The sequence below is a fragment of the Camarhynchus parvulus genome, chromosome 2 (genome assembly GCF_901933205.1).
Source record: "Camarhynchus parvulus chromosome 2, STF_HiC, whole genome shotgun sequence".
Taxonomy (NCBI): Eukaryota; Metazoa; Chordata; class Aves; order Passeriformes; family Thraupidae; genus Camarhynchus; species Camarhynchus parvulus.
The window spans coordinates 49,627,706-49,640,285 of NC_044572.1; the positions used below are offsets into that span (position 1 = coordinate 49,627,706).

The following is a 12,580-nucleotide window of genomic DNA, read 5'->3' on the forward strand; positions in this document are numbered from 1 at the left end:
TTTTTCCTTCCAGACAAGCCCTGTGGGGACCCGCCATCCTTCCCCCACACCATCCTGCATGGCCACACTGGCTTTGACATGGGGGACGAGCTGCTGTACGTCTGTGCCCAGGGCTACGTCATGGGCAATAAGGAGTCGGCGTTCACGCTGCTCTGCGACAGCTGCGGGGAGTGGTACGGCCAGGTCCAGGCCTGCGTCAAAGGTCAGCTCAGCCAAAAAACTGCATGATGGTTTTTTCATCTGCCCCAATAAACAGGCAAACACTTTTTATCTTGCTCCATGCCTCCAGGATTTTTGTCTGCAAACGCAAGAGTAGTTGCCCAGATATTTACTCCATTAAAAAGAGTGAAAGCGGATATTCTTACCAAACAACTTGACTCGAGAAAAGATTTTTCAAAAAAAAAAAAAACCCAAACCACAAAACCCCCAAGCAAATTGTAAAATGGCATTTCCTTTATTTAAACCCTCAATAAAAACCACCTTTATGTGTTAGTTAAATTCTACAGCAGTCTTTTAACTTTCCTCTTGTTTAAACATAGGCTAAACAGTACCATGAGTTCAGACGTACATGTAATCTGAATTCTGCTTTCTCATGTTACCTTGCTCAGTGCATAAACCTACCATTTTTCCCAGTATTTAAGAATGGTCATCAGAAAATTTTAGTGTTTTTTTGAGAAGGCTATCACATCTTTAAAGTAAGGTTTCTGGCAAAACAGATAAATTTTAAGCAAAGGAATGAGCAGCTGTTGGGTAGGTGAGCTACCTATATGGGCTGGAGTTAGTATATCCATTTCAGAACCTATATATTCCTTAATGTCTGGAGGCTTGCAAGGAGTTATTTTTACTCATGAATATACCATCAGGCAGTGGATAATATGAGAAAAGGTCAAACTTGTTCTTCATAGAAATAGGTCATGTCTGTGCACTAGGGAACCAGATTCTCAAACCCATCCAACCGGTATAGATATACAAAAAAAATAAAGAATGAAAGCACCAGCATTTTTCTGGACTGTTTCAGCTTCCAAAACTGTTTTACAAACAGTGGTTCAGATGATTATGCAAAACAATGCAGGACATAGAGGAAGAACATGGAGGGAAAAAGGAAAAAAATAAATATCTATATCTGATCATGGAACAGTTTGGGTTGGAAAAACCTTTAAGAGTGTCTGATCCAACCCCACTACAATAAGCAGGAGCATCTTCAACTTAGCCAGTGGGTCTGAATCTCCTATAATCTGCACCAAATTGATAATTCTCTTTTCTTTACTGAGGTTAGTGGAAATGCTATCTTCATCACACACAGACATAGGGCTGTATTACACCAAAATAAGGAAGGGAATGAATCAGGACATTTAAGTTGTCTGTGTTTCACTGTTTTCTCTGGATAAATAATCTATTTCCCCTGTTTTTCCCGAGCCTTTCACACAGCTGCAGGGGAGAGGAAAATATTTTTTTTAAAAATAGGAAAGCGTGGCTATAAAATCACAAACATCAACACTGAAACTTGGGAGCAGATGTGATATTGTAGATTATGATTTTAAAATTATTTAAACGTAGACTTCATGCTGGGGAGCTTCCTCTGATTAATGTTTTTCAAATGCTTTAAGGACATGGGACAGAAAATACAATAATTGTTCAAGTAATAATTATGTATTTAAGCCTCCTGATCATAATCCTTTAAGAAAGAAGACTTTACAGGATGACTAAAATGTGTGATACTAGGTTTCATTATTTTTTAAAAAGTAAGAGCCCAGTGAAAAAGAACAACAACAAAAAAAGAGAATTTAATTAAAAGGAACCTGATTTAGAGTTGACAGATATTTTGGGATCAGAGGAGAGAGGAGAACAATTATTAAGTACTCCAGAAGTCAGCACACAGACTGATTTTTAAGTGCTTTAAGGCAAGAGAGCACCTTCCCTATCATGAGGGTTAATGATGGGACTTAATGGAGAATTTATATTCCTGTTGGCAGACTGGACCAGTTCTGTTCTAACTGGCTGACATCAATGGAAAGATGTTCATGCAGCCGCTCCAGTGAACATTTAAGTGCTATGTTTAGAGCCTGGTAAGATGATACAGTGCCCTTGCTCTGCATCTGTGCTGGGTGAGCAACTGGGAAGTGGAAAATGGTCCCGATGCTCTTACTCCAACAAAAGGGGACCACGGGGACAAAGCTCTGGTCAGAGCATTGAGAGATAGAAGGCCAGTTCCTACATCCTGCCGTGTCTCTGAGGCTAGGGACAAGTCACTGCACTGCTCTTTGCTGCTTACTCCACCTCATCTGCTGAAGAGTAACGACATTTATCCAATTTCATAAAGCTTGCTGGGATTTCTGGATGTTACACCTTGAGTAACATTGTTCTACTTGGTAACTGCCCCATTATAATACTCAGCTGTCCAGGCAGAATATCAGACTAAACAGCAATAATTGCATGTTTTTCTTGTTTGTGGAAAAGCATCAGACTGGCTTTACATTCCCAGTTGCTCACGCAGAGCAAATATGGAGTCACAGAACTATCATCATAGCAGTGTCTAAATATAGCAGTTAAATGTTCTTTGAAGTTGCTTTGTGATCATCTTTCCTCTCTGTTTTGATCCTGTAAGAAGAGATACAGTCCATTCTGGCACCTGGGATATAAGTGTACAGCCACACAGTCAGCAGATTTGCAAATTAAAATTTAAAAAATACCCAGATAATCAAACAGGCACATAATGCAAAATACATGGCAAACCCTGGCTATGGGCATAACTGAACAAAATAATTTTGGACTTATATTAAGTGGATTTCAGATGCAGTAAAGTATGATGGAAATTTAAGTGGATTCTGGATACAGTAAAATATGATGGAAATTAGGAAAGCAGTATATTACAAATGGCTGTAATATACATTGTGCACACCAGGTAATAGACAGCAATTTTTAATTAAGATACTTTTTAAGAGAAAAAGTGACTCTGTTCCCTGTAATTCCTTGAGATGAAAAAGCACTGTATTCTAGCTGAAAGCTCAGGGATATTTAGCCCAACAAAACAACCTTAAGGAGAGAACAGGGAAATACATGGAATTTGCCATTTATTATTTTTTAAATTTCTGTAGAGACAAAAATACATTCTGAAGAATACTGTAGTAAGGTCTGAAAGCAGATGCATATGTGCCATGCTGTGGCTGTCCTGCAAGCACAGAGATTAAACTGACAATTGCTAAATGACATTTTTTTTCCCAAAATAAACCATGAGCTCAATATCAGAAGCATTAATACCAACACTTGAGTGGCAGGGGTCAGGGCTGGACTGCATTAGGCTGCATTCTCTAGGGTTTCCTCCCTCAAAGAGAGGGCAGATGAGATGGCTGGGAAATCATGTTCCATCTCTGCTCTGAAACTGGCTCAGAAGAATATCATGTATCTATCCTTTCCCCTGGAGCATTTGGGTTTTCTCAGCTATATGCTTGTGGCAGGAGAGTCCATATCTTCTACACATCTAAGGAATCTCTCCAATGACATCACTTGGATACACAGCTAGTGTGTTCCAAGGTAGTCCAACTTTTCCAGGCTGAGGACCATCCTTCAGATTCAGTGTCAGGAGGACTTGGCTGACTTTGACCATTTAATCTGCAGCTACCAGGCTTGTTGCCTGGCTCAACAACTCGCATTACTTCAAACATTACTTCCAGAGTTTTCAAGAATTATATTGGCTCACATTCATGTGGTCTGTAAGCATGACTAGCTAGCACCATTTATTTATGGTTTTTTATTTTTAATGTGGGGAGTCAAACAAAATGTCTCTGGCTTTTGATCTTATTTGAGAATGCTTTTTTTTGTTCATTCTGTGAGTGCAGAGGAAGAGTTGTGACAGACAAATATAATCAGCAACAAATATGTCTGTGACCTGTCAAAACAATTGTTATGACAAACTTTGGTTCCCTTTTCAGGCCTGTCACTGTGGGGTTGTATTAGATTAATGTAAAGTATTGATCTGGCATGAATGGATTCTGCCAAATGGAATAAGTTGAAAAAAAATTGATGGGTTATTTATTTATATTAGCAGGCTTTCTGCTGGAATAAAAGTTATCCTCTTTCTTATAGCTATTGCAAAAGACAAAAGGCACAATTTCTGTCTAACATACTGTGGTCAACTACAGAGAAATTTGTGTGCCTCATCCAAAATAAATGGATAATTCTTTGAGATGCTGTAGCTCACAAATATGACTTATCTTAGGCAAATCAGTTTACATGCTCCTTTCCTTCCCATCCTTAAAAACAGATGCTGTCTTGTTAATGTTTGCTGTAGCTACTTTGAGATTCTTAGACTAAAGGTGTTTTATACAGTACAAATATTTATAATGATAGTCTATATAGAATCAGGTTTCAATTTCCTGTACTCCAAAAATACACCCATAAAATATGCAGCGCGTTTTAAGGTTGCCCAAAATAGTAACACTCAAAATAGAGCTTGGATACCAATATACTATCTAGAAGAAAAATTAAAATGATCCTAGAGTGTGGAAGACCAAGCTCTTTGTTTTTGTGTGTCTCTATGTCTGGTTACTGTCTTCACATTAGGATCAAAAAACTGAAGGAGATGAGAGCTCTATAGAACTGGATGCTTTGCAAGAAGAATTAATTAATAAGTAAAAGGATTTTACCTTTTAACTGAGCTTCACATCTTTGGTGGTATGTCATTTCAGCATCTCTTGCTGTAAAGTATTCATTTCAGACTCAGTAATCCCTCAGACAGTGAATTAAAACTCACTGATCCTTGAGTCTGCCAGAAGCAATACGGTCAAGGTGCAACAATGACCAAATATAGAAAGATTTTGATCTTGGATAAATTAATTTTGAGGCTGGCTCTTCATAAAACCAGACCTGCCTAGGTAGAAAGAAGGATGCAATTGCTTTAAAATCAATTGCTTGCAGTTTAAAATATATATAAATAACAGTTACAACTCCTTGGATAAGAGGTGGAGCTGAATCTAGTTTGGTTGTTGCTCTTCAGTACCAACACTAAAATTTAGAGAATTGGAAAGCTCAGGAAAGTGCTGAGGAGGTGAGCAAAAAGAACTGCAGAAATTGTGCAATCTATTCCCAGAAAATCAAGCTCATGGCGGACTTAAAAGATTGTCATGGTAACACAGAGTCACTAAACACTGAGTCCAAGTCCCATTTGAAGGTCTGAGGCCCAGAAAGAAAGAATAGAGTATTATTACTGTGTAAGTCAATCCAGGATCATATAAATCAAACTCCAGAGTAAGGGCGTCTGTGTTTCCTTTGATGGTTAGAGAGCTCAATAGTTGCTTTCATTTTGGCATCCCATAAGCTAACATTAGTTATGTTGATAGTCTCTGCTATAAACTCTACAAATAGGGGAGATTGAATATGAAAATATGTTCGAGCAGCTTTACAACTTGGGCCACAATCTGATTGTGAGAGGGAACAAGACTCCCTTATGTGGTGACGAACAGTGCATAATGAGCTCCAACCTCAGGATCTCTTTAGACTACAATGGGCTTTTCTTCCCCCAGCTCTGCACTAAGAAAACACCAACTCATTTCTCTACAGGCAGGATCATGCCCAAAGACAGCATGTTTGATGGAGACTCGATTCATGGCTCAACAAACCTGTAATATGTTCTGATAGACTGAGGATTTGCACTTTCTTGGAAGCAAATGCTTTTTCCTGATGTGCCTCCATAGGACCTTCTAGAGGACTGAAACCACATGGCAGGAGAAACACTGAAGGAAAAGAGCTTCAAAATCCCTAAAAAGCCTGTTACTACAGTTGTTAGGCATTCATCAATGATCCACTCACACATAAAGTACTGGTCAATGAGATGAATACTAGCTGCCCATTCACACTGCTAACTAAAAAATAGGTCTGGAGGAAACAACACAAGCATGTGGATGTAATTTTTTTTTTGCAGATGTGTGTGCTTGCTCATCACAAACATAAAAATTACTGTTTGAATCTCAGCTGGATTACTGTAATGTGGAAAGTGAATGAATGGCAAAAATAGAGGTTACAAGACACACAGAGGTGAAGACAGACTGTTATGATGATTCAATTAAAAAAATAAAACAATTACCATAACAGTTGGTAAACAGTGACTTCTCACATTGTGATGTTCCAGTTCATGTACATGCCACAGACACCTATAGGCTCTCCTCAGACACACTGAACTTTAGTGAAGCAGGCATGCCAGGTATCAGCTTCTAGCAGGAGTCTGGATTATTAGAGGATGAAATAGTTTGAGGCAACATTTTCATGCAAAGAGACTGCCATCCAGGCAGAAAAACTCTGAAGTGAAAGCAAGAGAAGGGACAAAGTGAGGCTGATATTTGCCAGTCAGTGGAAGCGCTGCATTGTGATGGATAGGGCCATGCAGAGCTTCATGAATATGTTGCTAAAGTGCCCTGGTATTCAGAGTTATCCTCCATACATTTGCAACTCTGAGATACTATTGGAAAAGATTTAGGATTAATTAGAAAAGTGAGAGCCCTACCAGGAAGATTTCCACTCTAAGAGTTTTATTCTCCTGACTGTTAAATCATCCTTGAACAAGACAGAAATTTTTTCATGCTTTGGAGAGGATGGGAAGGATCTAGAGGATTACCCAAGCAGATGAGAACACTGGGACCAGGAGGGAGAGAGGTCTGTCACTTCCTGTGAGATGAGAGGACCAGCTAAGAACATCCAGCTCTCCAGCATGATAGCTTTCACAGAGGCATTAACACTCTGCAGGCTATTTGGGACACACATTTGGGTTTCCTTAGCATAACTCCTTTGGTTTCTGGTAGACCCAGATGCTATTCCAAGGAAAATACATTTTGCTAATGTTCATTCTGTTTTGGCACCTGGCTTAAGCTGTTCTGGCAAAAAAGTGAGCTGATGTGAGCTGTATCACTGCTAAGTGGTTTTGGTCAGACTGGTTTGACAATATTTCTAATCTTTCTTAAGAGTAGACCAAATATGGCTCTGCCAGAAGTCTGGGAAGCAGTCTCCAAGGAGAATGTGACTCAGGCGGAAATTGAGGTGGGCCCCAGATGAAAATGTAATTCAAAATCGGTTGACTGTAAAAAGGCAAAAGAAGATAAGGATTTACAAATGCAGTGATCGGTAAAACAGGTTCTCCTATTAATTCCTTGTTTCCCATGTCATGCCAGGTCTATTGCTTCACTGTCTTCATAAAAGACTAAACACCCTCTTAAAAAGAAAAATTCTCACCATGATTCAGTTTATTTTCCATATCCCAAGGCACTATTTTTTATGACTTTTAATGCCAGCATAAATCTCAGAAATTACATCAACTTTCTATGGAGTAAAACTTGTGTGAACTGAAAATCAACCACCCTGTCTTGTTTGGAAAATTTTGCATTGAGCTAAGGCTTTAGAATAGTGGAAGAAATATTAAGTACAATGCACTATTCCATTCAAATTCAAACATTTAGCTTTGTGCTTTGAGTCAAGTCTATTTTGCTATCAGTGGTAGGTCTGTTGAGTATTTCTAAATCAAACTCAAGCTTTGTAGTGAATCTACCCCTCTGCTGCACTCAGTTTTTTTATCAATTTTGTTCTATGTTCATTTTTTCTCTTTTCTCAGTGGCAACATTTAATTCCTTAAAATTGGAAGAGTTGATTACTGACAGACAGGATTATCATGTTAGCTAGGTGTTAGGCTTTAAGTGTTTGAGACAGAGATTTCTAGCTTTGCAGGGTGCATCTTGCTTTCTTCAGATGAAAACAAGCAGAACTCAGTGTCAGTCTTGGTGGTGGAGTCTGCCTCAGTCAGCTCTGAAGAGCTCTTATGGAATAAGAATACTGTTCTGGCCCCGGGCATTGTACCACTGTAACACCAAGGCGCTTGAAGAAAAGCAGGATACTGATAAGAACATGCCTTGATATCTTGAGCATAAGGTACTGAACGTAATTCATTAAAATCATTTGGCTCAAAAGGGATGAAGTTGTGGTAAAACTTTCAGTTTTGTCTGAGATATTTTTTTATTACCAATCAGTAATTGATTAATTTTTTGCCATATCTTTCTCTCCACACACATTTCTTGCTTGAATAAGATGAAATTATTTCCTCAAATCTTGCAAAGAGTCACATTAGGGAAAGAGAAGGTTTGAGAAAACAATAAGAAAAGGAAGTCCTCTAACTGCAGACGGTGAGTTATTTATATTAATTTTTAAATCTGGAAAGGTAAGACATTAGCAGTTAACATTGACACCTATTATGATTTTTTAAACAAAACCCTTGAAATTTAGTATCAGCTCAAGGACCACGCTCTTTTCAAATAAACAATTACACAGAATGAAAAATACTGCCTAGAAGACACTTCACATTGCACCTCTCTTCTTGGATTCTTGTAATAAATGAGCTCAGTGCTTTGACAGAGAATGAAATGTTGGCTTATGAGTTTTGGTTTTTTTTTAATTTTTCTAGATGAAACCGAGGCACACATTGACTATGAAGATAACTTCCCCGATGACAGATCAATACCTGTTGCTGAGAATGACAATGGCAAAGAGGAAATTGAGCAGGAGCAAATACAGCTTTCCTTCAGTAAAACTTCAGAGGAAGGAAGAACTGGGAGTACCAATGGGGTTACTCAGCACACAGACATTTCTGAAAAGGGAAGCAGGGCACCAACTGAGTCCCCTGTGTCACTCCTCAGCCAAAAAAATTTGTTTTGGTTTCCATCAGAAACTTTCAGTGAACCTGAACCAGAGAAAGACACAGATGATTCCACAAGAGCACAGTTTTCTGAAGGTGATAACCACATTGGTGTGAAGACAGTCTATGATGAACCTGGTGCCAAAATGTTTTATGACAGCGAGGATTTCCCCATTGGACCCATTCTCACAACGAATGATACAAAGACAGCGATGGATGCGGTTGCCATCACTGACGAGTCATGGTTAGACGGATACCCAGTAACACAAGAGGTGGTGGAGGATGATGAAGAGGGTGATAAAGTCGATGGTTCCATGGGAACAGAAGATGACATCATCCTCACAACTGACCAGCCAAATCACGTGGAAGTAAGAAAATCAGGAAATGGCAGCCCAGCTCCAGAGGAAGGTCTAACACAGATTGTGGCAGCAACAACAGCGGCAGATGATGAGGGGGCTGAAGAGACAGTGGTGCCACCTACATCAGTGAGTGGTCTGGAGAGCTTCAGTGTCAGCAGGGGTTATGATGATGCTGTGTGGGACCATCCTGCTACATCTCTGGAAATTGTGACTCAGGAGCCCACCACAATGATGCTGTTTGACAGCAGCAGCTTAAAAACATTCATGTCAGAAACGTCTGTGACCGTCAGCCCCTCCGATCACACTCCATACGCAGAAGCAAGAGACACAACCACCTACCCAGAACAAGGAGCAACCACTGCACCAGCTCCAGACATCATTACTGACACAGCATCCCAGGAATTAGCTGAGCAAGAAAATCTCACCCAGGGCCTTGGAGAAAAGCCCGGCCCCACTTCTGAGCCATGTGAGGGAGAGGATTGTCCCAAGTCCACTAAAGGTGCTATCATAGCAGTAATAGTGATTCTTCTCTGCTTGTTACTGGTTGCAGCTGTTCTGGCAGTGTGGTTTTTCAAAAAAAGGCAGCAGAAAAATTCTGTTTATAAACTAAATGGAAGGTGTCAGCCCAGACATCACTGTTACCACCACTACCACCACCAGCATATCGAAATGCAGAAAGTCTAACCGGGGGCCTTTTGGCAGAGATCAGAAGAAAAAACATACTGATGCTAGAAGAATCACTTGACTCATGGATGCTAAAATCCAGCAGTGCAGAAAGCAGAAGAAAAAAAGAATGCTAGAAGAACATAGAAGACAGAAAAGATTTCATCCTTTTGAAATTGCAGTCTAGCATATTCGACTTTTCAGAGCTAAAGAATCTGTACATTTTTATCACAAGGGTCTTTTGGAGACACCAGCAGGACACAGTGTGCTCAGTAGTACATCTTCAATTTGTTCCACTTTTACATTTTGCTCCTATTAATAATAAATTAATTGATTAATTTCTGTTTTACCTGGGTATAATGTAATGGTAGGGCTGGTCAGGCCTCTTTGGTCTGTTCTCAGTGGAAGAGGAAAAGAAGGAGGAAAGAATGGAAAAATGATTTTTTGGAGCAACAACACACTTGGTGTTTGTTCCTTTTTTAGAACCTGCCCAAGCTGCTCAGGATAAACCACCATAACAAATTATTACCTGATGTGTCTTAAAAAGAAAAACTATTTGCTACCAGACTTTAATGGATAGTATTGCAATGATTACTAAGGTTATTTTCTTCAATGTTGTGAATTTAACAAGCCATAAATGTTGGATCGTTATGCTACTTTTCTGGAAGGCGTTCTTTTAGCCTCAGTGAAGAAATGCCATTCTTATAACTAATCTTCCTGTAGAAATTATGATGTTTCCCTGGAATTCAGAGGATACTGTAAGTGCCATTCTTCCTTGAGCATGAGCAGGAGAGGAGTCAGAGCACCTTGGAATGCAGGTGTTATGATGAGTAGCCTCTCATCACAGAGCCAAACACTGATAAAGCACTTTCCAGGGGAACCCTGTATAATATCGGCTGCTTTCTGAACACAATGTTGACTGACCAAGATACTGAACTTTAATTCACAGCCAGTAGTACCTCTGGCAACTGAAGCCATGTGTAATACTTGTGGAAGGACTGATTTTTCACCATTCTGCTCTTGCATTGGCTGGAGGAGTGGACATTGGTTCTGGGAACTGAGCAGCCCCTTTGCATACTGCTTATTGTGGTTTGAAAGATAAAGCAGACCTGGCAAAGAAATAAATTGCATCTGGTTGATAAAATGCATTCAGCTTTTAGACTGGGTGTTGGTACAAAAGCACTGAGGCTTTTCCAACAGCACATTCCAGTTCCAACAGTTCTGAAAATAAACAGGAAGAGAGGGGAACATGTTTTCTAGAATCCCTTAGTATAGTTCGTGTGAGTTTAGTGTGAGGTCTTCCTTACATTTCTGAATGAACAAGAGGAAGTCTGGCAACTGTGAATAATCTGCAGGTCAGAAATAAATTCATCTGCCATTCAGCCTTAGTCAAAGAGTAAGAAAAGGTGCCTGGGTGGAGTTCATTCCCTGCTCTGGCTTGAGTCACAGTGGTAATCGCCTCTAACTCCATGGAAGGCAGGCTTTATGAAATGAAGTGTAGAACTGGGCCCATCTTACATGCAGCCATCAATCTCAGGGGTGGTAAGCAAAATAAAGCATTTTTGGACAATGGCTATGGGTTATCTTGGAGAGTTTGACCTCAGAGGGGTACGAGTTGAATCTTGTTGCCTGGCAAGAGCCACAGTAAATAAAAATGACAGAAACTGTACAGATTTGTAAATTTGTCTCTGACACATGCATGACTTTATGCTTTTAATGCATTCTACACTATGAAATGACTCAAAATTTCTGTTGTAAACTATTTTTTTAAAACAGTTAAAAAAGAAAAACTCAACAATGGATTTCACACCAAGCAACTTTATGGAGACTGTTAACTCAACTAAAACATATAATCTGTAATCCCATGGAAATATGCTGAAAAATAAACACAGGAACATCCATTAAAAATATTCCTTAACTGACAGGTACAAGTAGGTGTTACAGTTCCATGTAGCATCATTCTAAATGAAAAGTCAATTCTGTTTGTCCCAGGAACTGAATGTGTAAAAATGAGACTCAAAATATCATTACAAACACAAATTGTACAAGGATCTTATTGGAGACTTAGAATCACTTATTATTCATGAACCAGAACAAAGTGTACATTAAAATAATGCTTTGGAGGTATTTAAATAAAACTCAAGTTACAAAAACACCAGGAAAGGAAGTGTGTGCATGGGTTTTTGTGCAAATCATCCAGTTTGCCCACAAGTTTATGGAGAAAAGATAGTTCTGTTACTCTCACAATTCTTGTAGAAGACACCTTGATATTAAAAATATTAGCTAAAAAGCGTTTATCTTAGACTGCCAGCCCAGTTCTAGAACATCTACCCTCCTTTGCAGCATCTTCTGTTTGTATTCACAGTATTCACTTTACCAGGGGGTTCGGGAAAACTAATAAACAGATGGGGATAAACAGCTCTTCAATTATACATTTGACTTAGACTTCCTTCTGTGTGTGAAACTTGGCTAATCACAGATAATGGGAATGGCAAACAATATACGCATTATATGGTGTATACAAAGTCTTAACATGATAAGGTCAAAATAGAGTAGAAGATTAATAATTTAGAAATTAAAGTTGAAACTGCCAGCTGCATGTTGAAATTAGGAGAGGAAAAAATGGGGGGAATATCAGAAGTGCTTTTGTGATGGTGACATCCAGCCACTGATCTGTTACTCTGTGATAAAAGCTACATATCATTCTCTTCTAGGGAAACCACATGTTACAACAGGCTGGTCAGAATTTTCCCACTGTGGTCAAGACTGGGATATCATCTCCCTTTCCTCTCCTTTCCTTTGTTAACCTATTAACTTGGCCCCCATTTCATACAGACCTTGTGCTACGGTATCTGGACAGAGACTGTACAAATTCACTTCAGCAGGCTGA

The 12,580-nt window shown here is 39.3% G+C and overlaps 1 protein-coding gene across 1 annotated transcript in view; it reads left to right on the plus strand.

Annotated features, from left to right (window-relative positions):
• Window positions 1–11,844, plus strand: part of SUSD5 (sushi domain containing 5) — a 41,107-nt gene extending 29,263 nt beyond the window's left edge. The window contains exons 4-5 of the mRNA XM_030944113.1: window positions 14–202; window positions 8,438–11,844. Of these exons, the coding sequence (XP_030799973.1) occupies window positions 14–202; window positions 8,438–9,711 (1,463 nt within the window). The 3' untranslated portion in view covers window positions 9,712–11,844. The remainder of the gene's footprint in view (window positions 1–13; window positions 203–8,437) is intronic.
• Window positions 11,845–12,580: the final 736 nt, after the last annotated feature.